The sequence below is a fragment of the Pelodiscus sinensis genome, chromosome 1 (assembly GCF_049634645.1).
Source record: "Pelodiscus sinensis isolate JC-2024 chromosome 1, ASM4963464v1, whole genome shotgun sequence".
Taxonomy (NCBI): Eukaryota; Metazoa; Chordata; order Testudines; family Trionychidae; genus Pelodiscus; species Pelodiscus sinensis.
Genome location: NC_134711.1, coordinates 123,006,099 through 123,033,811, shown reverse-complemented (window position 1 = coordinate 123,033,811; position 27,713 = coordinate 123,006,099). Strand labels below are relative to the sequence as shown.

General features: G+C 41.9%; 1 protein-coding gene and 1 long non-coding RNA gene across 7 annotated transcripts in view; one reads left to right on the top strand and one right to left on the bottom strand.

Moving 5' to 3' along the window:
* The window catches only part of PHF21B (PHD finger protein 21B), a 231,064-nt gene that overhangs the window by 185,307 nt on the left and 18,044 nt on the right, over nt 1-27,713 (top strand). For all 6 annotated transcript variants that reach the window (XR_012896208.1, XM_075899842.1, XM_075899836.1 and 3 more), the window contains 3 exons: nt 6,827-7,177; nt 10,151-10,273; nt 23,176-23,227. Coding sequence is in view for 5 of the 6 variants with exons in the window: in XM_075899842.1 (XP_075755957.1) it covers nt 6,827-7,177; nt 10,151-10,273; nt 23,176-23,227 (526 nt within the window). In the remaining variant the exon portion in view is untranslated. The remainder of the gene's footprint in view (nt 1-6,826; nt 7,178-10,150; nt 10,274-23,175; nt 23,228-27,713) is intronic.
* The window catches only part of LOC142818640 (uncharacterized), a 55,490-nt gene that overhangs the window by 24,622 nt on the left and 3,155 nt on the right, over nt 1-27,713 (bottom strand). The window lies entirely within an intron of this gene.

Below are 27,713 nucleotides of genomic sequence, written 5' to 3'. Positions count from 1 at the left end.
TCCTGCCACTGGCCCCCAAGCCCGTCACCCACTGCTGGCAGGCTGCCCCAGCAGGCAATCCTGTCTCCCCTCCCCCCAGTCTGGATGGGCTGCTTGCCCAGCTACTGCTGGCTTCCTGGGTGGCAGAGGCTCCAGCTTCTGCTGTGGTGCTCCGTTCCTGTGCAGCTGGGAGCAGCCGCAGGGCTGGGGCCCTGACCCCGGCCCTGCTCAGCCCCAGCCCTGGTCCCGCATAGCCAGGGGAAGCCGCAGGGCTCCAGCCCCGTTCCTATGCAGCCCCAGCCCGGTCCCGCACAGCTAGGGGAAGCTGCAGGGCTCTAGCCCCAGCCTCGCACTCCTGAGGGCTGCTAGAGGACTTCGGCTGCTCCCAGCCTGACTACTGACTCTGATGTCCCATCCAGCTGGCCTTCCTGCTTTAAGCTCCTGGACTCTCTGCTCCAGAAACATCTGTGGTCCTGCCAGACCACAGATGTTGCCAGACCAGAGAGTCCTGAATTTTGAAGGAATAGCTTATATAGTATACAGAGCAATATAAACAAGTTGTTGTATGAAATTCTAGTCTGTACTGACTTCACTGGTACTGTTTATGTACATTGTTGTAAAACTAGACAAATACCTAGATGAGTTGGTGTACCCCTAGAAAGACCACAATATACTCCCAGGGATATGTGTTACCCTACTTGAGAACCACTCAAGTAGAACAAAGTTTTGAACCATACCGTAGTTTAATATTCACTAATTTTGTGCATGCAGAAAACATGGAAACAAATTGCTCCCACAGCTGGAAGCATTGCTGAATCCAGCTGAAAATGTAACCCTTAATAAATATGAATGTTACTGCAACTAGAAGACTGGATACAGACTTTTTAAATGAATTGAAATAAACCACAGATGAGTGCTTCAGCAAGAAGGGACTGGACTTGTAATACTGAAGGAAGTAGAATTAAGGGTATTGATGTGGACAAACAGTAAAGAACCTGCTTTGACATCTCTTTATAGGTTCTAAACAGTAACGACCAAATTCTGCCCTCAGATATTTATGTGTGGCTCAGCAGGGGCCTTGCTATGTATTCAGACAGAATCTGTCCCCTATGAAGAAAATAACAGAAATCCCCCTAACCTCAGTCCCTATTCAATCACACTTGGAATGACATTGATTTTAGTTTTCAGCTATAATGGCAGTTTTTTACTTCACAAAAGAAAAACATCAACAAAATTCACTGCAAACAAGAAAAAAAATGACAATACCAAGCCAAATAATACAGGCAGTACCACTGAATAGAAAAATATACACTTCATTAACAAACCCGTGAAAGTTCATGTAAAAATATAGTTTTGTGAGCAAAAGATATGACAATTTTAAAGAAAGGACTCCCACCTGACTTCATTGTACCAGTTGGCTGCCCGATCACAAAGAAGTAGTGGTAACAAGTTCTAGCATGGAAGTTATCAATACCCTTTGTTTACACTAGCAATGACTAAGGCTGAGGTTGCTCCTAGAAAAGGAAAACTAAATCAAATAACTCTGCCTTAGAAATTGCACAGAGTGTATGGTCTCAGTTTCCTTTTTCACTAAAGAAATGTTGTTAGTTACTAACAAAATGGGAAATCATACCGGTCACACATTAAACAGTATATTGAACCACTCCCCAAATTGGAAGGGACTGGGAACCTGGGAGAGAGAGCGCTTGCTTGCCCCTTTGGGAGGTAGAGTGGGGCACTTGATACTGTTCTGCAGTGTCCTCTGCAGCCAATGTACAGTGGAATTGATGCACTCCAAGGAGAGTACCCTCAGCTTTCTAGCAAGAAAACAGGTCACTTGCATATTGAGAATGAACAGTCACTAAAACTGCAGCCCAAGGGCTGTATGCATAGGGTTGCCAGGTGTCTGGTTTTGAACCGGACAGCCCAGTATGTGAGCTTTCTGTTTGGGAAACAAATTGAGAAAATATAAATAGCCAGTATTTCCTAAATAAGATGTAATGTAGTTTGTGATGTAATGTCAAGTGTGTCCAGTATTTTTGTTGAAACCATCTGGCAACACTACATATGCAGCCCATCAGGGTTCTGTGAATGGCTCATGAGACATTTTGTTTACCATTGCCCAAGCACAAGGTTGCAAGATTCTGCTGGTTTTCATCTGCATATTTTTTTCTCCTACTGGTATTACCAAAGTGACATACACTTAAAGCAAGAGCACATGAATTGAGGTGCATGCGTCTTGCACACAACATTGTGAGAGCCACGTGCTTCCACTGCATCCAGTGCTGCTACAGTTCAGTCAGCACGCCGTGCACATTCTAGGTATGCAAGTGCAGTTAGCAAAATCACACCATCCAGGGAGACCATCTTGGTTACAACAATCTTGCAGCCAACTGAGATGAAAGGGGGTCACTCGTGCAGCCTGCTCACTAATGTAGGTTGGCTCTCGCTGCACTGAACTGAGGAATTTTTCATTGCCCTATGAGGCATGCAAAATATCTGCTCTTCTGTGTAATACCACCAGAAAGGGAAAAAATACATTTGGTTCAGTGATCACATGCACTTACACTTACATGTGTGCCTTGAAAATAGACTTTATGTAGGGAATGCTGAGCTGATTGATTGTTTTGCTGTCATCTTAGACCAATCTAAAGATCTTAAGGAGGCATTCAGGAAAGGAAATGATTTTGTAAAGGAACTGGTATAGTGAGAACACTAAGATTTCAGACTTTTGGGGAATTCCTGATTTTAGTGCATGCCAGGCACTTGTCTGTTCACGCAGGACCTTCCTTGTGTGAAACTTCTGAATGTAGGGCTAGTGGCTTAAAAAAGAGAAAGAGAGAGAGAGAGAGAGAGAACGGTTCCCCAGCTGGTGTAAATGAATTGCAGCATCACTGAAGTTGATCAAGTTGCATCCTTTTTCACCAGCTGAGGATGTGCTTAGATCATTTTATCAGCCATTGCTTATGATTTCTGGGGATGTGTATCCTGTGAAGACCTTTGTCCTCTGCTACAAGCACTTTGTGATGTGAATTTTGAGTCTTTGTTTTTAAGCTGAGTGCAAGGGTGAAGTGAAAATAAAGTGTGAATAATACCCATAAGCAACCTGACATTGTGCGAGGGATTGATATGAAGCTGAGTACAATCAATGCCCTTTGAGATCAGTGGGAGTTGAGTTGGCAGTTCACAGGAAGTGCAAAAGATCTCACCAGATCAGACCTCCTGTTATTGCATGAAGAACGGAGAACCACATACTGAATTCTCATGTCTGGTAACATCTGCTTGGAAAGTGCACTCTCCTGCCGGGTAGTGTGATAGATACCTTGCATACATGCCGTAAGGCGACAGCCTTGCCAGGCCCCTGGTCAAAGAGTGGTCTAGTTCCACACTCCTGGAAGGGGCAGGGGCCTCAGTTAGATGAGGTGGGGCTGAGATAACCAGCCCTCAACACCTCCCAGAGCACACCACACTCCCCCGCCCCTCAGGCAGCTCTCATGGCCATTCGGAATGCATGGTCAGCAGCCCGGCTCAGTCCTGGCTCACGCTGGATCTAGGACCAACCCCATTTCAGCTTTGCATTTCAAGTTTATTAAGAGCCAGGCGGGCAGGCAGCCCAGCTCAGTTCTGGCTTGCACTGGGCCTGGGAGCTCAGACCCCGCACCAAGCAGGGACTGCTGCCACCTCGCGCTGCTGCCTCTTTCTCAGAAGCAGCAGCAGCACAAGGTAACAGGCAGTTGGGCTACAAGGGGAGCTAGTTTTTAAACTGGCTCTCCTCGCGGACCATTTCCTGTCTGGCACCAAGTGCTGCTGTCTCTGATACAGTGGCTCCTGGCCCCGAGCACTATAGAATAGTCAACTAACCGATTAAAATTTCATGAGGTAACTTGACTAGTAGAGAAGCCAATGCAGCACAGGAAGAGGAGACAATCCCGGGGACAGGAGAAGGGGAGGTTCTGGGCAGAGTGGGGCTTGCTCCAGAGTCCCACCGACATAATCATCAATGCATGGGCTTGTCCTGGCAGTGTGCTGTGGCCTGGTAGCCAGTGGTTCACAGCACAGCACCGGTCTGCGGACCAGTGGTTGGGAACCAGTGTTCTGTAGGGCCACAAATAGGTTTCAGAGGCCAACCAGGCCAACCAGGGCCAGTGTTAGACTCACTGGGGTCCTGGGCAGATAATCAAAGTCCCATATAAGACTGAAGCCTTGGGCCCTGGGGCTGAAGCTAAAGATTGAGCAACTTAGCTTTGCAGGATCCCCTATGGTGTGGGGCTCTGGGCAGTTGCCTTGCTCAGTACTCCCTAATGCCAGCCCTGGCTCTTATATGTAGAAAAGCGTTCCTATGGCACAGATGGGCCATGGAGTTTTTGTAATCTGTCAGAGATTCCTCAGAAAGAAAAAGATTGAGAAACCCTGCTATAGGGAGTTCTGTCCCATTGCCTGTTGAATTGAATAACTGTATAACTTTATCTTGGTGGTGTACTGGTGCCAGGCCTGCACAGAGCTTTTGTGTAGTCTGCCTTTTATTAGTGTAGAAATGAAAATAAATAAATACAGCGTCAAATAATTTTATCTAGGAATATGCAGGGGCTGGTGATTATGAAGGCTATACAGTACCCCAGTTTTATCACAAGGTGGCAGAAAATGCCCAATATATACTTAACCTTAGCCTTGTGGAATAATAGAGATATTTCAACATGGTGAACCATATGGGGAATATTTTTCTTTGGCAAATTCATTCCTTCTAATTATTTGTGCAATCAGGTTTTGTTATGTAGAAAAGTGATATAGAGTTGTACATTTAGTACACAAGGTTTATAATATATATACTATGGATAATATTTATATTAAGTATTACTCTTAATAGAATAACCAATGTACATATTATGGCCATTTTTTATTCATTAGTATTAGCATTTTATTATTTATTTGTATAGGTTTTTGATTAAATAAACAAATAAATATCAGATACAGTAAGAGATATATAAATGCAATTTAAAATAGCAGAAATTTCAGATATTAATAAATGAAATGACAGTTTTGAGTAAATAAAACTCTCAATAAAATGTACATAAACTAAATCTGAAGTTTGTATTATGCTATACTGTAGATATTTCCATTTTCTAATATATATTATATTAATTGACAAAACAATAATCTTCAGATATTAGACTAATGGTTCAGAGTTAAACCTGACTTTTTTCAGTTTTAACTAAAGTTCTTTACTTTTGACTGCTCAGTTTCTCAATTGCAAAGTTTCATGAGTGCTAGTTTCTTGCATAATTATGTTTGTTACTCTGCCATGACATATGTGTAACCAGTCATGAATCTACACAGGACATAGCATGATATTGCTAAACAAAAGGCATGATATTGCGGTGAAAACATGGGAAGGTAACTAGAATATTCTGGTTATATAAGAGCCTCTTTGCAGTGACATGTCAAGTTGCCTCAGCCTCTTGCATCAGTTTTCCCCACTGAGAGAATGGGGATGATACCTACCTTCTCATCTTGTGGGACCCAGATTTGCAGAACACTTAGACCAAGATGTTTTAAAATAGGAGTTTACCATTAAGTTCCTAAATCCATACATACGGGCAACTGTGACTTTCAAAAGTGTTGGTCAGCCTACAGCTCAGGACACATCTGCCTGCACATGGAGTTAGGACCTTAACTGTAAAGTTGTATTTTTTAAAATTTTGGCCATTGTACTTGTCTAAATTCTTTCATCATCCAATGTCAATTTATGTAAAGCATAGAAGACAGAGACAAGGCTCAGGGAAGATTTATTCCCTATTACATAACCAAATTAATTTTTAGGATTATGGGTTACTGAATACCTTTCTTTAATGTTATACTTGGCACATAATAAATAGTATGATTAACTATGGATGGAGCACTGTTCCTGGCTCTGCCACTGACCTGCTGAGTGACCGCAGGTGGATGACCAGATGTCTCGATTTTGTAGGGACAGTCCTGATATCAGGGACAGTTATACTGTAGAATGAACACTGTGGAGCAGCAAGGTGCCATAGAGAGGGACTGGGCTAGCTAAAACCCTATTGGGCCAGCAGGGAGCAGGGGGGAAAGGGACATCTATCTACTATTTATTTTGAAAGTTTGTCTGTGTGTCTGTCCCCCAGCTAGGGAACATATACCCCTTCCCCAGCTGCGCCCACTGCAATGGCCATGGTCAGGTGCTGGCCTCAAACTGCTGCAGTGAGAAGGCTGGGGAAGCCTGAATACTGAATACCTCATCCCCAGCCATACCCCACAGAATGATTTAAATGAAGAAAAACAAAACTTATTTGAGTTAAGTACTCAAGCAATGCTGGGTACATCATCTAGTCTACCACTATAGAGACGCAGAGATTTCATTTACTGTTTCTATGGATACATTCCCAGAACGTGTCTGAATGATTCAGTTCCCACCCCTAAGTTCATAGTAAGAACATAATTACTTGTGCTGAAAGAAACTGTGTCATCCTGGAATTTCCATGCCTTTGAAAAACCTTTGGCCAACTGTAAACACGGTTTGATGTGGGTAGCCTTTGTATGGATATCTGCTAATAAAAGTAAGAAACTGACTTTTGTCCTTTTATTCAGTGTTGCAATGAGTTAAAGACTGGAAAATGGCTCTGTCAGGCAGAACTGAGAAAACATCTACAAGTAAATGAATCACTTTCTACATATAATTGCTCTGCAATATTTTTAGTCACCCTGCTACATGCAATGTGAAGTGCTGTTAATAGTGTATTTATAGGATTTATTTGTTATTATTTATGATTTATTTGTTATTTGCTATTAATTTGTTAGATTAGTTTAATAATTTCTCTTTCTCTATTTGTAGGTTAGGCCAAAGACCCTGATTCCAGACAGCCTTCCTATTTCCCCATGCAGAGACCAACCTTCCAAACAGCCTCCTACTTTCCAAAAGGCAACAGTTGTCAGCATCAAAAACCCTAGCCCTGCCCTGCCTACTGCCAATAATACTGTCAGCCATGTACAGACACCCAACAGCCAGTCACAAAGTGTTGCTGAGTCTACATCTATCTCATCACCTCTGAGCGGTGCTGGTGTGGCCTATGCTATTATATCCACCTCCCCCAACAATGCAACACCTATCAGCACAAGCACTACCGTCTCTATGGTCAACGATAGCATTAAAGTGCAACCACTCCTCATTAGTACTGACAACAAGGTAGGTTTTACTATTGCAGTGCATCTTTACATCAAGCTCAACAATTATATTGCAGACGTAGACAATATATTCCCAGTAGTTTGCAAAATTCTTTATAGAGTGATGTCAGCTGTTCCTTTTGAAGTAAATAATCAGAAAGCAGTGAGAAAAGTCTTAAGGGGACACATGAAAGATATTAGATGCTTATTATCATGCCTGCATTTTTTTCTAGTTGTCTAGGAAAATAGGTGTATCATTGTGTACCCTGGTATTTTTGGAACCATTTGCTCATCCTTCCTCTCAGTCCAGACATAGTCAGTGAAACTCTCAAACTCTCAGCAGATACAAAGTTTTTGTTGATTTTTCCTTGAATCATACAAGAATAATGTTAATTATAGAACCTGATTCTCTAGCCTCTTTAAATGTAGTACTCCGCAGAGCTATCTAAAATAGCCAGGTGTTCTCCTGTGCAGTTCTGGGAGAAATCCAAAAGACGTGGGAGTTCTGGATTTCATAACTGATGAGCAGCTGAACTGCTAGAAAAAAATCCAGTTGTGAAATACCTGTTTACTTTTTGCACAGCTGCTAAATTTTGAAATGCAAGAATTGTGCACCTGTGAAACCAGATTCCATTTGAATGAAGACTGACATATCCAAAAGACATTCAGTGTAATTCAGTTACCTAAGGTGCTGTTACTTTGAAACTTGTTGACAAGATAAGATCTAATACACTGACAGGAAAGAACACCGAAGATAGGATGGCTTCTAAGTAAATAAGCAAAATAGGCATCTTTGGTGTGAATTACTAGGTAAAATAATTTGTTTTCCTATTCCTGTAATCTGGTTACCAATATAAAGAAATCTTCTCTGAATAAGCACTTGAATTTCTTAAAATGAGTAATGAGACCAGATGTGTGATAACTAAATAATCTCTATTATTATAAAAGGAGAGATGTCCGTCACACCATCTGTCACAGAGAACATTCGAGAATACACTGGAAGGGTAGGATACGGTAGGCTGGGCTAGTGGCTGCTGTTTCCTCCTACTCCACCCCCCTCCCGCACCAAAGGATGAGAGGATGCGGTGGCGAGGTGGGCGCAGGAGCAGCATGGGGCCCTGGCTCACGAGCCACCTACCCAACCAGACACAGGTCTGCATGGTACCACCACCGCCTCCAGTTCCCCACTGCACCTGCCAGTCACTTGTTGGGGAGGCACCCCAGGGGCAGCCTGTCCAGCAAGTGGGGGCAGCGGGAGCAGCAGAGCATGGCAGGGGACAGCACCTCGTGATCCATCAAGCAGCTGCTACCGGGGAACAATGACTTCTCCAAGCGGCACATCACACCTGGGGGCAAAGAGAAGTGGGAGATGCTGTGAGCAGTGGGGCTGCGGTAAGTCCCTGCCCGCCCTACTCCACCTGTCCCTCTCTAGGCCTCCTCGCCCCCCGAGCCAGTGCCCCCCTGGTCTTCCTGCACCCTGTCTTCCCCTGTGCCTGCCCCCTGTGCGTGCCACCTGCTCGCCTGCCCCACCTTGCTGCCGCATCCTCTCATCTCTGCCACTCCTCAGCCCACTGCACCACAGCCATGAGGTGGGGCTCAGCTAGTATTGATTAAAAGTTAGCAATGAAATAGATTAAAACGGCCCAGTGTTCAAATCCAATAAACATCATCCAAAAGATGATATTGGGCAAGACTTGTGTAATCCTTAGGAAAATTTTGTTAATATCAAGTTACAGGGATAGTTTTGTTTGTGGTCAGTAATTTGTTCCTCAGTCCTATAAGGTGCTACAGGACTCCTTGTCGCTTTTGCAGATCCAGACTAACACAGCTACCCCTCTGATACTTGTTCCTCAGAGTTATTTAATGAAGGCTGAGATACTGAATGTACAAAATATAAGCCTGCTCTTTTGATTCACATAATGTCAGCAGTTCAGTATACTAACTAACATGAACATGTAAATATTGTGAAGGGCTATATAACACCTTAAACATGGTGCTACACAAGAATGAATTGTAATTCAGAATGGATTTTACTGTATTTTTAGACAAATTGGAAAACTATCAAAGATATTTTTTAGGATTCTGAGCTCAGTTTGTCCAATGCAAATCTGGGGTAACTTTGTTGATGTCAACAGAGTTACTGAAAACTTATATCAGTGTAACTGAGATCAAAATATAGGCCTGAGTATATAGCATTCTTACTTTATCTGGAATAAAATTCAATAAATACTGGGGATGTGATAGTGTATACGTCTAAACAGTTAACCGATGAGCTGGGGCTCAGAGGTTAACTTTCACAGTTACATGCAAGGCTTCCCCGTGCTGCTGCCTCTGCATCAGAGGCAGCACTGGGGAGTGGGTAGGAGCAGGCATGAGCACTGGCTCCCCATGGAGTTGCCTAGCCTCCACTCCTGTGCTTGCATGTAACCATGAAGGTTAACTGAGGTTAAGGTTAAAGTTTTTAAGCCAGCTCCCCATGCAACTGGCTCCTGTGGAGCTGTTCCCCTCCCCCATGCTCCTGCCTTTGATACAGAGGCAGCAGTACGGAGGGAGGATGCAGGCGGTTCTGCGAGAAATTTCAGCAGTTACATGTTTATCAAAGAAACACTTTTTAACATCCGTACTACATACATAAACTTAAAGCCATTGCTGCCTAAAGTTAGGTCCCTAAATCAACGTCAAACACCTAAATCAAAAGGGCCTGATTTTCAGAGATGGCAGCATTCGCAGCTTCCCTTAACTTCTATGAAGAGGTGGAGTGCCTGAGCTTCTGTGAAAACCAGATTACTACTTCTCTTTAGGAAACCAAATATGTATTTAGTATTTTGCTGTTAATCATCCAAGTTTGAACATTTTGGCCTGTGACTTTTATTTATTGTCTCCTTAGCAGATGCTTGACATCATCCTTTAATGAAGGATCAAGGTCAGGTACTCAGCAGGCAAATCTGTTTTGTATAATGAAATCTGCTCTCTTTATTTATTCATTATTTTGCAGGTTATCATTATTCAGCCTCAAGTCCAAACCCAGACAGAAAATAAAGTGGAAACAAAGAAACCTCCTGAAGAGTCATCTCAGGGACCCCCTGCTACCAAAAAGAAAAAGGAGGAAAATCCAGAGGTGGTAAAACCAATAAAATGTGTCTGTTTCTTTATATATGAGATATAACAGTGTTCATTTATATGGGACTATTTCTAATGGGCTTTCTAGGAGTACATGCAAGATTACTATATTTGTACCCACAAATCAGCTACTTGCTTGCCTAGCTATCCAGTTTTTATTTGTAAATCAGGTAATTAGGTAACTCACAGTAAAGCCAGTTTCAGAAAGGCATCCAGTAGCACTTTAAAAACTAACACATTTCTTAGGATATGAGAGCGTAAGCTATAGTGAGCTACAACTCACTTCTTCACATGCTGAAGAGACAAAGACAGAAAGGCAGTGGGGAAAAGATACAGAGATGAGAGTGTGACATCAGTGCCAATTAAATCAGAATGACTGTGGCTCATCTCCAGCAGTGCTGAGAAAGGGAGAGTACTGGAATGGGAAATTACCAATTCTAATAGGAGAAGCACTCCATGTGTTTATTTAGACTTTGGTTCAGGGTATCATATTTGCATATGAATTCCAGCTCAGCATTTTCTCTCTGCAGTCTGTTTTTGAAGTTTTTCTGTCTGAGAATGGCAACTTGGAAGTCTGTAACTGTGTGCCCAGGGAGGATAAATTGCTACCCATTTTGGATGTTGCCATTCTTAATGTCTGATTTGTGTCCATTTATTCTTTTCATAGAACACTAGAACTGGAAGGGATCTCGAGAGGTGATCAAATCCAGTCCCCTGCCCTCACGGCAGGACAAAGTTCATCTAGATCATCGCTGACTGATTTCTAACCTGCTCTTAAATATCTTCAATGGTAGAGATTCCACAACCACCCCAGGCAGTTTATTTCAGTGTTTTACCATGCTGAGAGTTAGGAGGTTTTTCTTAATGTCCAACCTAAACCTCCTTTGATGCAATTTAAGCCCATTGCTTCTTGTCCTATTATCAGAGGTTGAGGAGAATAATTTTTCTCCCTCTTCTTTATAACACCCTTTTAGGTACTTGAAAGCTGCTATCATGTCCCCTTTCAGTCTTCTCTTTTCCAAACTAAACAAACCCAGTTCTTTCAGTTTTCCCTTATAGGTCACGTTTTCTAAACCTTTCATCACGTTGCTCTTCTCTGGACCTTCCCCAATTTGTCCACATCTTTCCTGAATAGTGGAACCCAGAACTGGACACAATACTCTAGTTGAGGCCTAATCAGCACAGAGTAGAGCAGAAGAATTACTTCTTGTGTCTTGCTCACAACACTCCTGTTAAGAGAGTCTAGAATGATTTTTTCAACAGTGTCACTATGCTGACTCCTATTTAGCTTGTGGTCCACTATGATCCCTAGATCCCTTTCTGCAGTACTCCTTCCTAGACAGCCTGTGTGTATGAGAAACTGAGAGGGGGCATTGTGGGCATATGATGGCGTATATATTACATTAGTAAAAGTGAACATGAATGAGCTTGTGACAGTACAAGTGATGTGGCTAGAGTCCTGTGATGGTGTCACTAGGGTAGATACAGGGCTGGACTGAGGCATGGGCGAGCCGGGAAGCTGCCCGGGGCGCCAACCGATGGGGGCATCCCTTATAGCTGCCATCAGGCGCCGCGCACCCGGCTCCCGCAGCTCCAGCCCCCGCGGCACCAGCCAGCAGGGCTCTTCCCCCCACGGCCGCGGGGCCCTGCATGGCCCGGTGTGCACACCAGCAGCACAAGCCGGGCCAGGCCGGCCAGTGTATGCGCCCCAGGCGGGTAGGCCCTGGGCTGTTCGCCAGTGGCCGTGGCCGGCCTGCACATGCTCCGTGTGCCCTGGGGGTGGGACCACGCATGCGCTGTGTGTCCAGGGATGGCGCCGTGCGCCTGGGCCTGGGGTGCCAAAAGGGCTCGGGTTGGCCTGGGTAGATATGTGGACAGAGTTGGCAATGGGCTTCGTTGCAGGGATAGGTTCCTCAATGTTTTTATCGTGGGATGTGAAGTTGGTGGTATTTACCTTAGGTTGGAGGGCTGTTTGTAAGCGGGGACTGGCCTGCCTCCCAAGGTATATGAGAATGAGGGATCATCATCTAGGATAGGTTGTAGATCCTTGATGATGTGCTGCAGAGATTTTAGCTGAGAGATGTAGGTAAATGACCAATGGTGTCCTGTTCTTTTTTTTTGTTGGGTGTGTTTTATAGTAGGTGACTTCTTGGTATCTGCCTGGCTTTATCTATCTGTTTCTTCACTTCTCCAAGTGGGTGTTGCAGTTTTTAAGAATGCTTGATAGAGATCTCTGTCTGAGGGATTAGGGCAAATTCAGTTGTATCTTAGGGCTTGTCTGTAGACAGTGGACTGTGTTTTAGATGAAAGGTGGAAGCATGTAAGTAAGTATGATGGTCAGTAGGTTTCTGGTATAGAGTGGCATTTATGTGACCATCAGTGTAAGTAGAGGAGAGCACTTGGGGACGGAAGCTGAGGAAGCGCTGTTCTGAATCAGCCATACAAATATTGACATACTGGGTCATTGGCACTGTTACTGCAGGAATGTCTGGCTATACTGACTCCCTCCTCCGGCCCTGTGTTGCCAATGTTCCCAGCTGTCTTCAGGATACCACTGACTTCCTGAGAAAACTACAATCCATTTGTGATCTTCCCGAAACAAACATCCTACCCACAATGAACGTGGAAGCTCTCTACACAAATATTCCACACAAAGATGAATGACAAGCCATCAGGAACTGTATCCCTAATGATGCAATGGCACAACTGGTTCCTGAACTTTGTGCTTTTGTTCTCACTCATAACCATTTCAGATTTGGGGATGATTTATACCTTCAAGTCAGAGGAACTGCCAAGGGTACACACATCACTTCCTCAGCTCCTGTTCCCAAGTGCCCCTCCTCTACTAATGCTACATCGATGACATCATCATCTGGACTCATGGGAAGGAGACCCTTGAAGAATTCCACTGGGATTTCAACAGTTTTCACCGCAACATCAATCTCAGCCTAGAGCAGGCTGGACACTACACTATAAATAACTGATGGTCACATAAATACCACTTTATACTGGAAACCTACTGACTGCTATACTTTCTTACATTCCCCCAGCTTTCATCCAAAACACATCAAACAATCCATTATCCACAGCCAAGCCTTAAGATACAACTATATTTGCTCCAATCCCTCAGACACACTCATAGGACCTCTATCAAGCATTCTTAAAACTATAATACCCACCTCAAGAAGTGAAGAAACAAATTGATAAAGCCAGGCGAATACCCAGAAGTCACTTACTACAGGACAAGATCCAAAAAAAAGCCTACAGCTAAAACATCTCTTACACATCATCAAGGATCTACAACCTATCATAGAGGGCGATCCTTCATTCTCACAAACCTTGAGAGATAGGCCAGTCCTCACCTACAGACAGCCCCTCAACCTGAGGCAAATACTCACCACCGACTTCATACCCCATAACAGAAACATTAATCCAGGAACCTATCCCTGCAACAAACTGTGCCAACTATGTCCACACATCAACTCTACTGAACCCATAACAGAATCTAATTACTTATATAATCAAAGGCTCATTACACGAACACCTACTAATGTAATATATGGCATTATGTGCCAACAATGCCCTTCTGCCACGTACATCAGGCAAACTAGACTGTTTTGCGCAAAAAAATAAATGGACGCAAATCAGAGATTAAAAAGGGGCAACATCCAAAAGCCAGTGGGGGAACAATTTAACCTCCCTCGGCACACTGTTTCAGACTTCCAAGTTGCCATTCTCAGACAGAAAAACTTCAAAAACAGACTGCAGAGAGAAACTGTTGAGCTGCAATTCATAATGCAAATTTAACACCTTGAACCAAGGTCTAAATAAACACATGAAGTGGTTTTTCCATTACAATAGGTCATTTCCCAGTTCTGGTATTTGGATCTGATGAACTTTGCAACAGAGTTCTTCCCTTCCCCACATCACCTTAGCTGCTATGCCCAGCAGAACAATGTCAAATCCTACACTTGAATCCAAGTTTGTTACATTTGAATGTATCCTGTATGCTGGCTTGATGATGTCCCCTGAAAGCATTTGTTCAGCTGAAGAGCACCAAATTCTTCTCCAAAGTGGTAAACACTCCACAAATCTAACTTGAAAGAGCTAAATAGATGAGGATTTCTATGTGGGCATCTCAGTGTTCATTTTCTTCCTTGACATCGCTTAGATCAGCAATATTGGATCATTTACTAGTCCTGAAACAATCTGGCCTTTTATTTAGCTCTGGCAGGAAGATCAGTACATCACCCTCCTAAGGGCCTTTATTCGTTTTCCCCTCCCTCTTAGGACATCAAGCAGGGTGATGAGTTCCTTCTTTAGCAACCTTGCCACTTATCTATGATGAGTGCTTTTTAGTGGCCATTACATTAGCTTTAAGGTTAAAGTAGATTCAGTTCCCCCATGTCTGGATCCCCTTTATACAATATTAAATAAAGATAGAGCCACATTCAGGCCTCATCCCAGATGATCCATATGAATCATTTATTCATCTTCTTGTTTTCTTCCTCCAGCCTCATTCTACCTCAGCAACTTCACACAGTTGCTATAGTAAGGATTATGGGGTTTTTTTACACTGACGGGAGAAAATAATTCACAAACACCCATTTTGTCTGGAAATGGGTGACAGGAGAGGGATCACATGAGGATTACCTGTTGTGATACCTCCCTCTGGGGCATCTGCTATGGACCATAGTCAGCAGACAGGATACTGGGCTAGATGGACTGTTGGTCTGACCCAGTATGGCCGTTCTTATTTTCTTAACACACCTAGACTTTTTGTGGCCTCCGTTTGTGGCAGAGAGGATTAAGGGTCAATCTGTAGCCTCTTAGATAATCTAAGTGAGCCCCCAAATGTATAAAGACATACTATGTGTTAACCAAGTTAGATCCAACTGCATAGCACATTCCAACCTGTTTAAAAATTGCCCATGTTTCTGAAGTTTATAGGTAAGTTAAATGGAGCTTAATTTAAAAGACACTGCTCTTTAGAAGGGGCTCCTAGATCCAATGTCTGATTCGGTAGGGCTGGCCTATAATCTTTAAGTAGAATTCCTACTATCTATAAGCAAAATGTACACCTGTTTCAGTTACCAAGAGTGGAATCCCTGTGGATAACCATAAATTGGTATTCTTTGACTTTCAAGTGATTGGTTTTGCACCTATGTAACATAGGTGATTATCTACACAAATTACTACTTTTTTTAATTAAAAAGATCAAGACCAAATTTGTTATATACAATTTTCAAAGCCCTCACCATGCAGCATCATCAGAGTTTTAATCTTCAAAATTGCAATACAGATCACTACCATAAGTTACAGAACTACATCAGCTGGCAGCAGGCGAAGGCTGATATTCTAAAGGAGGGATGATGGCACCATATGTTGGGTCAATAGTATGACTCTTGGCTTGTGTTCCATGTGATGCTCCGGAGAGTGGGATTAGCTGCTGAATCTGAGTATGCTACCAGGGGATCTACTCCAGCTTTTCCTTAAAATTCCCCTTGGAAATTGGAGTTTTTCTCAGTTCAAGTGATACTCCCAGAGAGGGATACGATGGGAGGTACAGGCTATGTGCAAGAATTAGTGTGGTAGGAGACAAAACAATGTTTTGTTTGGTTCTGCCCCACTGCTCTGGCAGCTCCCCAGGTGTTGTAGCAGGAGTTAAGTGGTGCTTCTAAATGGACATGCGTCTGACTCAGAGTGCTCATCGTCAATTATTTTGGCAGGCTGCCCAAATTTCTGAGGAAAGCAAGTAAAAGAAAGGAAATGGTGATTTTTAAAATTTATAATTTGGCAAAACTGAAAAAGAAAAGGCTCTCTAGCAACAGGGTTTTCTCCATGCAAATATCAAGGGCCTGCTGGAGACAATGAGGGGTTAGAGCTTCTAAAAAAGTTGCAAGAATGTGAAGAAACTGAAGCAGGCAAAACGTAGAGGCCACTGACAGTTACTGTATATGTTACCATATGTCGGGTTCCCAGAAAGAGGACACTGCCATAGGAAAGGGATGAAGGGAAGGGGAGCAGTGCACATGAATACTTATGCCAGCAAAACTTATGTCACTCACTTGTGTGTGACAAAAGTTTTGTTGATATAAGCATTAGTATAAATATGGCCTTAATTATCCTATGAAATTACTGTCCTGGTCTGTGATAGGGATGTTAAATTGCCGTTAATTGACTAGTCAAGTAGTCGATGAAATAGCCTCTGGAGTTTCAAAGGGGCAGCTGCCGTAGAGCCCGGGGTCAGCGAGGTACTCCCCAGCTGATCCTGGGCTCTCAGCAGCATTTCAGCAGAACCTGGGATCAGCTGGGGAGTCCCCAGCTAACCCTGGGTTCTGGTGAAGTGCTGCGCAGGAGCCTGGGATCAGCTTTGAAATGAAGCCTCGTGCCGTGGAGCCAAGGGTGAACTGGGGACTTCTCATGTGTTCTTGGTCTTTGCGTGGCAGCAGAACCAGGGTTCTGCTGACTAGGGTTCCACGTGGCATTTCCCCAGAACCTGGGGTCAGTCCCCAGCTGACATTAGGCTCCTTGGCAGCTCCCCTTTGAAACACGTCCTTGGGATTTCAAAGCAGCAGCGCTGTACAGCGCTACCACTTTGAAGTACCCCTTCTCCTCCTGCTTTGCTGCCTGTATCAGATAGAGGCAGCAAAGGAGGGGGGGTGGAATCAACTAGTGGACTAGTCTTTAACATCCCTAATCTGTGAGCACTGTGGCTTTTGAACCCTTCATTTATTTAGACAAGAATATCAAAGTAGGAAGCACCTTCAACCACACTTTTCAGTGTAGGACTGTGGAGGCTTATCTGGGAATTTCCTTTATTTTATAGATATATTTCATAGCATAAGGCTCAGCGTGTAGGTTTAGAGTTAATTTCTTTTGTTCTTTGAAAGTAAACTTTAGTTGATTATCATGCATTTATGCAATTAGTATAATTAGAACTAACTGCATAATTAGTGTAAATATGTGTAATGACATAAATGGAACATGTAATTACAACATGAAATGGCTTTGTAAAAATCCTTATTAAACTATGTGGAAAGATGTACTGCACATTCTAAAAACATGTCAGTATCTGGTAGTACAGAATTCAGAAGGTAAGATTATTTGAAATGTGCATTTTTTTATTCAGAATGTAGACATTTCCTCCTTGCTCCTTTATTTATGTTAAAAGCACAAAACATAAGTAGGAGCTTTAATAAAAATTCTGGAAATAAATGTCAATGATAAAAGATTGGAATTCACTATTAAAATGCAGTAAATAAAATAGAACCTTGCTAATTCCTTGAAATGGCCAGGAACCTCCTTGTGGATTGGTAAATGTTACAAATAAGTGAACACATTCAATAGAAAAAGAAAGATATTGCACTTTAATGGATTTTAATAAATGCAGTTTTAATTATAAGATTGCATAGCATACTGTTAAATATACAGTAGAACACTTGGGCTACGTGTAGTCTACATCCCTCTGTTGGCAAAGGGATGTAAATGAAGCACTTTGAAAGTGCAAATGAAGCCGGGATTTAAATATCCTGTGCTTCATTTGCATAATCACGTAATGGCGCTCTTTTGAAAAAGCATTATTTCAAAATTGAAACTGCAGTCTAGACGCAGTTCTTTTGAAAACGGAGTGCTTTTTCAAAAGGTCCTGTAAACCTCATTTTTAAAAAATCAACATTTTTATCAACATTTTAATAAAAAATAAGATTTGTATTAAAAATATTCTGGAAAAATGTTGGCTATTGAAAACACAGTTCCTGGTAAATGAAAACAGTTGATCATTTCAATTACAATTGTAATTAAAAGTCACAGAAAATGTTTCCAAGAATGTTCTCTGTGAATCCTGGAAAATGGGAAAACCTTCACAATTTTGAAATTCTTAGCAGAATCAATTTCCTTGGTTTTTTTAAATAAAATAATTTTTTATTTGCTCAGTGTAGCTCTTTTGCAATGTTTTTTTTCCCACAGTTAAAAGAAACTATTACAGTCAAAACAGTTTACTGCTATCTACAAAGGAAAGGAATAGCAAGATGGATGCTTCAGTTTTAAACTTATTTAAGGGTCTGATATACTATGCAGATAAGTATGAAATGAGAATCTGGACAGACTGAATTATCAGTTTTATGGATTAGTGCAGTGAGAATTAGCAATTTCCATTATAGTTCCTCAAATTTTTGGAAGAGTACATAGTGTTAGAAGAAGTGTTTTAAGTGAAATTCAGTGGAGCATATCATTATGAAAAAGCGAAGCCCATAAAAATACATATACCATTAAAATAATACACGTTAAAGAAATTTATCTTCTACTAGATTTTTAAAAAAGAAATTGTCTTGCAGACATTTATAAAGGCCTAAATCCTCTATCCTTAATAGTAACTATCAGGTCCATTTAATGAATACTGTGCATATGTTAAATAACTTACCATCATTAATTCTGTGAGAATTTTATTAAAATATTTTTCACAATAAAAGTGGAAATATTTAGCTGGGGTTCCAATATCAATTTAATTTTAGATTCAAGAGATTGAGTCCCCCCTCAAAAATTAATTTTCAAGTAATACAATATTCATTTGTGGCTCTGCTATGGGAATTTAATCAAATATTGACTGTTCTGAATTTCTGAGCCTGAAATTAAAAAGTCTATTGGCTCACTAAAGGTGAGGTTTATCATGCTATAAAATTAACTCCCAGCTTGTCTCATCAGGTGCTGCATGTAATTCAAATCTGTTTACAAAATTCCTCACTCAGATCTTCATAGTGGAGCTCAGATAAAATATTCTGCTTTTCCTTCATGTGCAGGACCCCCACTGGTACCAGTTGGTGTTTCATACATGTAGGGAGAGCAGAATATCAGAGCTAAGATTTGTCATGCAAATCTATCAGTGGGTTATATAACTGCCATCACCACAGTAGCCAGAGACAATTTAATCCTATCATCCTTCATGCCAATGCTGAAATTCCATTTTTATCTATGGCAAGAGCTGAACTTTAAGCAGACTAAGTGCCATGGCAGAATGAATATGGGGTTGAGAGCTTCCCCAATTTTAATCCTAGCTCAGTGTGGTTTTGGGCATCTCACTTCACCTTTCTGATGAAGGATTTTAAAAGGGAAAAGAAGGATATAAGAACCCAGATCTGCCCTTTGTGCCCCCTCAGTTATAATATTTTTACATGTAAAATGAAAATAATAACGCTTACTAGCTCTGAAAATCAAAATTCTGATCACATTGGAAATTCTGGCATTTCAGCTTTGTTTTCATCCCAAATTGGAACAAAAAGTTGAAATGTCAACATTTTTCACAGTGTGAAAAATTAAATTTTTGTTTAGGAAATGTCTAAATGTTTTATTTTGATGCTTTTGATTAAAACAAAATGAAACTAAACATTTCTTTTGAAGTCAGTTTAACACTTAATTGCTCCTGCCTATGGTGCCATTGCACTTCATGTGCATTGCTGTTAAGGAGCCTCTTGTGTCCTGAGGCTGAGCTTTCTGGTCAGACTGCTATTCCCTCATGGGCAGCCGGGTATAAGAGGCAAGCAGAGGCAATGCTTTTCCTGAGGCTACGTCTAGACTGCCGCTTTTTAATTGGAAAAAGGTGCGCAAATTGTGTGCTGCAATTGTGTACCTTTTTGCGATCATTTTTTCAAAAAAGGCTTTTCCGAAATTTGGCCCATCTATACTGGGCCAAATTTCAGAAAAACCTCTTTTGGAAGAGCCCTTCTTCCTCATGAAATGAGGAAGACAGGGCTTCCAAAAGAGTGCATCTGCTCTTCTGCAAAAAATGTCCAAAGAGCAGACGCATTCCATGGATGTGGCCAAGTTTTTCTGGGATACCACTAGTGGTATCCCAGAAAAACTCCATAGTCTAGACATAGCCCGAGTCTTAGTGCACAACCCCTCCCCCTCTGCCTATCCCTGTTCTGATCATTCCTGAAGGCTCCCATAACTGGCTGTTGTTGCTTGCAGACTGGTGTCTCTTCCCCCCACCCCAGTGGATCTGTTAACTTAAAAGTGAAAAGACTTCCTATTAGCATTGAACCTGTGAAAGTGTCATTACGCGGTAATGAAACCTTTTAACAGGCATGTACCAAACCTGAATTTACTGACAAAACTAGTTGTGTACTGCTATATCTACAGGATTTTAGTTTAAAATTTGCTTTAAATATTTCATTAGCTTGTTGCTGAAGATTATAAAATCATCTCTAAAAAATCCTCGCATAGATATTTAGATGCACAATCTGAGTATTCAGCTTTAGCCTTAAATGCTTGGATCTTCAGACATCGTTTTTTTAAATAAATTCTTCAAAATGTATAGTTAAAGTGGAACACTTGAAGGTACTAGATCACACTGCCATTCATTTTTCAACAAGCAGAAAGGGGATTTGAACCAGCACCTCCTTGCCTCTGGGGCAGGTTCCCAGCACCCTGCAGGACTACAGAGGGAGTCACAACAGTTAAGTGGCTCAATTCTCATTTCATATTTACTGAATGTGGCCAGCTGTGAGCAGAAGAGGTTAAAGGAGCTGCCACCTCTCACCACCTGCTTGCTAGGCCAGCATTTAGGCCATTCACTTGAGAAGTAAGAGATCAACTTTCAAATCGCTTCTCAGGGAGCATAAAGGGGATGTGAACATTCACTGTTCAGAGACTTTAGGGAGACTAACTGGGGGGTTGCGGCTCAGTGACTAATTATTTAATGGCCCATTCTCAAAAGGAAACACCGAGAGCCAGACATTGGAATATCTCTCCGGGTCTTAGGACAGTCACTTGAGAGGTAAGAGATCAACAGGCAAGAAGGGAATGTGAATCCCAACCTCCCACCTGCTGGATTAATATCCAACCAGTAAACTACACAGAGCATGTACTGAAAGTGGAGACATTTTAGCAGAAAAAAAGTAAGGGAGGCCCCAGGTTAGAATAGCACTTAGCCCAGCACTTAGGCCATTCATTCACTTGTGAGGTAAGAGGTGAAGGTTGAGACCCCATCTCAACATGTCTCAAGTGGGATTTGAACCCCACGCTAACATATGCTAAGCACACACCCAAAGTGTTAGGCTCCACAGGGCTGCTTGCTAGCCTTATGATCCCCCATGAATATGGAATGAAGGTGAAACAACTGCAGCAGGGCCACCCAAGAGAGACCACTTCTTAATCCAGCAGCTAGACATTCACTTCAGAGGTAACTGCTCAAATCTCTTCTCAGGAAGCTGAGGAAGGAATTGAATTTACATCACCTGCACAGCTGGGTATGCACTCAGATTACTGGATTACAAACAAATCCAGCAATTAGATCTTGCCTAATTGCTACTAATGACACAGCCTCAAAAAGCTACAAGGCACAACCCACCTTAATCTATCCCTTATGTCCCTGACTGGGACTCACACATGAGAGAATGCAGAGCCCTATTCAAATATTTTCTCAGGAAGGGAGAAGGAAACTGAACCAGCCTCCGCCCCTCCCAGATACTGACCATGGTATCCCCAGCCAGGAACCACTTAGGTGTCAAAATCATTTCTTGTGAGGTATCTTTGAATGAGCCACCAAACAACTGAGGCGAGAGGAGGAAGGACCTTTAGCCTGGTGGTTAGGGGGCCTCACTTGTGACTGCAGGGAAAGGGGTGCTCAGCTCCCATTTCAGCATGGGAAACCATTACCAAGGCGGGATATGCTAGAGCTCTGTAAACAGTGAAGAAAGTGAATAAGAACGGTTATTCACCCATCACATAACACAAAGTCAGGGTGACCCAAAGACATGAATAGGAAGATTTAAACCAAACCAAAGGTGGGGTGTCTTCCTGCAAGGCACAGTCAGCATATGGCTCTTCTTGCTAGTCAACATCGTGAAGGCCAACCTGTAAGTGGATTCAATAAAAAAGTGAGCAATTGCCTGGAGGGTTGTTAACCAAGATGGTCAGGGACATAGTCCCATGCTCCAGGCACCCCTGAATCTCAGATTGTTCGGAGTGGCCCTCACAGAATGGATCACTTGATAATTGCCATCTTCTGTCCACTGCCTTTGAAGCATCTGGCATCAGCCACTTTTGGAAGATAGGCAACTGAGCTGGCAGGATCATTAGTCTCACCAAGTCTGGCCATTCGTACCATCTGAATTTCCCCCATGGTGTATGAGGTTTCCATTCTAGGCCAGTGGTGGGGCTTCTTTGGTGGGTATGGGGAGCTGCTGGGTCAAATCCCCTCTTTGCTCCCTGAAAAGGGTGTGGGAAAAGAGGACTGTGCATAATGTGCTAATGTACATACCTGGCTTATACAGCTAGTTATGGTGATAGAGGCTGGGGAGGGGACCCTTGAGTGTGCCTGTTGAAGCTGATACACTTTAATTAAATATTATTTCTGCAGCAGTAACTCTACTTTGTAGTCCAGAGGTTAGACTAATTTAGATGTATGAGAGTCTTTCTACAGTGTTCGGGAGGGGCAGAGATTGAATGGTAATGAGAAAGCATGCACCTTATAGCTTTTAGTAATGGTTTTCTTGCTAAGTAGTAGAATATATACATAGTTGTGTAAAAGCTTATTAAGAGAATCATTGGCCTCTTCAATTTATACCATGTCTAACACTAATAATAATGAACTAAACACATCTCTGGAAAGTTTCTAACAAAAATAAGATTATCAGTGTGGAGTTTTGATCATTCTGTCACTTCTTATTTTTGTATCACTGGATTTTGGTGTATTAGCAACGTTCGTATAATCATGTATGTAGATATATCTGTTGACATGTAATTGAAGCAAATCTTCAGTTGAATTCACATTGTTTATATATTTAGAAAATTCTGCTTTTTTAATAACATAAATAAAAGGAGTTTTTGCAGTTAAGATGACATTTTTCTCCCAGTAGATAGCATAAGATGCAAAACTAAACTTTTTTATTTTTTCCCTAGAAAATTGCCTTTATGGTAGCATTAGGCCTAGTTACAACAGAACACTTGGAAGGTAAGTATTCATATATTGTTTTACAGTTACACTTTAATCTGTAATCTCTCCAGTTCTCCATACTGTGCTGCAGATCATAAGAATCAATAAGGAATCTTCTACAGAAAGCTGAAGAGTTTGGTAAAATTTTACCAATACTCAGCTGTGCTTCTCATCCTAACAAGAATGAGTCAGAACCTCTGCCTGTTGCTTAGCTCCTTGCATGCATCCTGGGGGAGCAGAAATTGGCTCCTGAGCTGGGATACGGGGTATAATAGGTCCGGAGGGTGTCTGGCTAGAATGTCCCTTTCTGAAGTGGTCCCATCTGGTAGATAGCTCCTTGAGAACCGTTATGACCATCCTAGGATAGAAAAACTAAATTCCATCAAAGCTGTGACCAGCTAAGATCTGGATGGTGAATCACAACACCAGGGCTATGTCTAGACTGCAGGCTTCTTTCGAAAGAGGCTCTTTCAAAAGATCACGTCTAGACTGCAGGCGGATCTTTCGAAAGAGAAATCCGCTTTTTCGAAAGAGAGCACCCAGCGAGTCTGGATGCTCTCTTTCGAAGACGGCCTCTTTACATTGAAGAACGCCTTCTTTCGAAAGAGGAACTTTCGAAAGAAGGCGTTCTTCCTCGTGAAACGAGGTTTACCGCCATCGAAAGAAAAGCCGCGTTCTTTCGAAATAATTTCGAAAGAACGCAGCTTGAGTCTGGACGCAGGGGAAGTTTTTTCGGGAAAAGGCTACTTTTCCCGAAAAAACCCCTGAGTCTGGACACGGCCCAATTGATTCACTTCCTTATCCCTGTCCCCACTGTAGGCACATTTCTTCCCTGAAGTTAGGGCAGTGGGTGGGTTTTCATGTGGCCTAGGAGTTAGGGCATTCACCTGGGTACCCCAGGGTTGTAGTTCAAGCCCTGCCCACCTGGAAAGATGGCATAAGTAGGTAATCAGGACCATCATCATCTTTCAGTGTTTGTTTGATCCTTATGGGTTCTGCCACTTTGGTAGTCCCATGGATCAATGTACAGGGCATTGAAATGAAATTTAAGATTTTGTTTTGTTGTGGTTGGGAAAAAATCTTTACTCAGGTTGATTTTCCATATGCTAACTATTAAAATATTATTAAAAATGTGAGCTAATTTGCAGTGGTGGATTCCACATAGAAAAGCTGCCATCATATTTTCCAGGTTCTTGTGTACAATATAAAACAAACACATTAATTCTGTGCAGCAGCCAGATACTGAGATGCTGTTGACCTTCTCTTGCAATTTTCAAAAATAAACTGCAAGAATTAATAGATTTGCACCTCTTTCTCTTGGCACGTTTTTGTGAAAGTGCACATTGAGGGGAAAGTGGCCTGATTTGCACATTTCAGGTGTGAAACAGTTGTTTTGTTGTTGTTGTTGTTTGTTTTGCCAGCAAGGGGAAGACATCCAAACATTAGTTACTAATTTCAGTGAGTGGGTATAAATTGATATAGTTCCATTATAGTCACTGGAGCTTATGCATAGCTTCCATTCAAGAAGATATGTAAGCATATGTCTAACTTTCAGCATACAACTAAACTTAAGGCTTGCCTACACATTCACATTATGGCTGTGTCCAGACTCAGGGGGTTTTTCGAAAAAAGTAACCTTTTTTCGAAAAAACTTCACCTGCGTCTAGACTGCAGCCGCGTTCTTTCAAAATTAAATTGAAAGAACACGGCTTTTCTTTCGACGGCGGTAAACCTAATTTCACGAGGAAGAACGCCTTTTTTCGAAAGTGCTCTTTCAAAAAAAGGCGTTCTTGAATGCAAACAGGGGTTTTTCGAAAGAGAGCATCCAGACTGCCTGGGTGCTCTCTTTCGAAAAAGCGGCTTGCTTTTTCGAAAGTTCTGCTTGCAGTCTAGACGCTCTTTTTCGAAAGAGGCTTTTTCGAAAGTATCTTTAGAAAAAGCCTCTTTCGAAAGAGGCTTGCAGTCTAGACATAGCCCATGTGCCATCTGGGAGGAGAGAAAGAGGGTGTAATTTCTAAAACACACCCTAATGTGTTATGCATTAACTGGTCCATGTAGCCCTGCTGGTGTGTACTAGAGGTTTTCCAGAGGGCTTTATTGTAGTACTGTTTAAAACAGCACTACAAAGCATACTAGGGAATTTAATGCACACCAACAGGGTTTGCACAAGCCAATTAATGCACATGTTAGTGCATTAATCACACACTTGTAGAGAGCATTACCCCACTGTGGGAGCAAGCTCTTAGAGCATGTCTACACTAGGAAATTATTTTGAAATAACTTATTTTGAAATAATAACTCCCAAAATAACTATTTTGAATTAGCATGTCCATGCTACAGGGAAGCCTCAAAATTAGTCCTAGGCAGGCTCCCTTAATGTGGGCATGCTACCTCGACATAGAGCCTCGGGAAGCACTGGGGAGTAATTACTTTGAGTGACTCTGGGGAGTAGTTATTTGGAAATAGCAGCAATGGAGCATCCAGATTACCACTGTTTTGAAAGAACTATTTTGAAATAAGGGTTATTCCTCATAGAAAGCAGAAGTTATTATTTCAAAATAACCAGCCTGTTATTTAAAAAATAACGGGCTTGGTAGTGTGGATACTCCTCTTGTTATTTCGAAGAAACGGGAATGTTGTAGTTCGATTCCCCTCTCAAAAGGTACGTCTACACAGCAACATTATTTCAAAATAACTAGCGTTATTTTGAAATAATTTAGTCTGCATCTATACAGCAGACCGTTATTTCAAAATAATGTTGAAATACTGTCAAGATGGAGGACTTCATAATCCGACTCCTGTAACCTTCATTGTATGAGCAGTAAGGGAAGTTGGAGGAAGAGTGCTCTATGTTGAAATAAGTGCTGTGTAGATGCTCTCAATTTTGAAATAAGCTATTTCAAAATAAGCTATGCAATTGAAATAGCCCAGTTTGTGTAGCTTATTTTGAGATAAGCCCTGCTGTGTATCCTCAGGGAGATATGCAGTATGTTTTCTCATTTTTCCAGAGAGACTTTTCTCTTTATATTTACATTTTAGAAAATTATCTAGTGTCCTGAACATTTGAAAGCAGTTTAAAGAAAGTTTAAGACATCAGCTTTCCTAATCCTTAATGGAATAGATTTTAATGGAAATTGAGAGTATTTTTTGCAAATCTTTTATCATTCAAAAAGTACAAATGATTATTGCAAGTCTTAGTTAGAGATTATTCATGTTCTCTTTTATATTTGAGGAAAATAGGGAAGAATCTGAAAATATGATAAAGTGCAAATTACATTTATGATATGAGTAGCATAATTTTGAATAATTCTGCTGCCCTTTGCTTTCATTTAAATTAGTAGACAGTGCAAGCTAATTCAATATCACTATGTTGAAAATCCCAGGTAGCACTCATTTTTCTCTTTTATACTGTAAATGCAAAGACTTACTTTTTGAATCTCCATATTGTTCTAATCCTACAAAATCAGTCCCTTCAGACAAATTTACTTAATGCTACTGCTACTTCTAAATAAATGGCTCCATATAAAACCATTTACTATGCAGAGGTATTTGTTCACAACTAGGGGTGATTACAACTGCCAAAGAAAAGTACTTCACAGATTTCACACTCCTGAGATTTTATTATTTCAGTCCTCTGTCATGTTTACTGTTATCAGGCATTGCTGTTTGTCAGGCATCATTGGCCATTAAAAACATAAAGCATATTAGACTCGGTCATTAAAAACTTTAATATCTTTTTTCCTTTTTTATTGATTTATTTTGTGGTCGAGAGCCCTAGACAGCTTATGGACTATAAGCCTGTGACCCACTTCTGCAGGAACATGTGTGTGAGCCTAGCAACCCTTCCAGCTACCTACCAAAAAAGTTTATTTCCTTTCATTGGGAATATCACACTGCTCTGCAAAGAGTCAACCTGAGTCACATGTGCCCTCTTTTGAGGGTTTAAATAATAAATTGAACACACGAACCTTGTGCTGGATTTTTTAAGAGGTACATGCCATTCGGTATCATTGTCAGTATGAGATACATAGACTAATTTACAAGAGATGTTCATTGATGATGATGATAGTGCAATGATGCTTTCCTGGGGAACAAAACTCATGTATGACATCCACCTAAAGCAGGGGTGGGTAAAAGGGCTCTGCGGGCCAGATCTGGCCCACCAAGCGAGTTGATCCAGGCCACGGAGGCCCTGCAGCTCCTTCCATCCCTAGGCTAATCAGGGCATGGGAGTGGGAAGAAGCATGTGAACTCTCCTTCTGCCCTGCCTCCACCCTGCAAGGAGTGCACAACACTTAGAAGCGCCACATGCTCCTGGCAGGCCAGGAGGAGACTTTGCGCGCTCCCCCACCCTCAATCCCTGATTGGCCTGGGTGTGAGGATAGTGCAGAGTTTCCTCCTGCTCTGCGAGAGGTGCGGCGCTTCTAAGCACCACATGTTCCTTGCAGGATGGGGGCAGGGTGGAAGGAGACTTCACACACTTCCCCCCACCCCTAAGCCAATC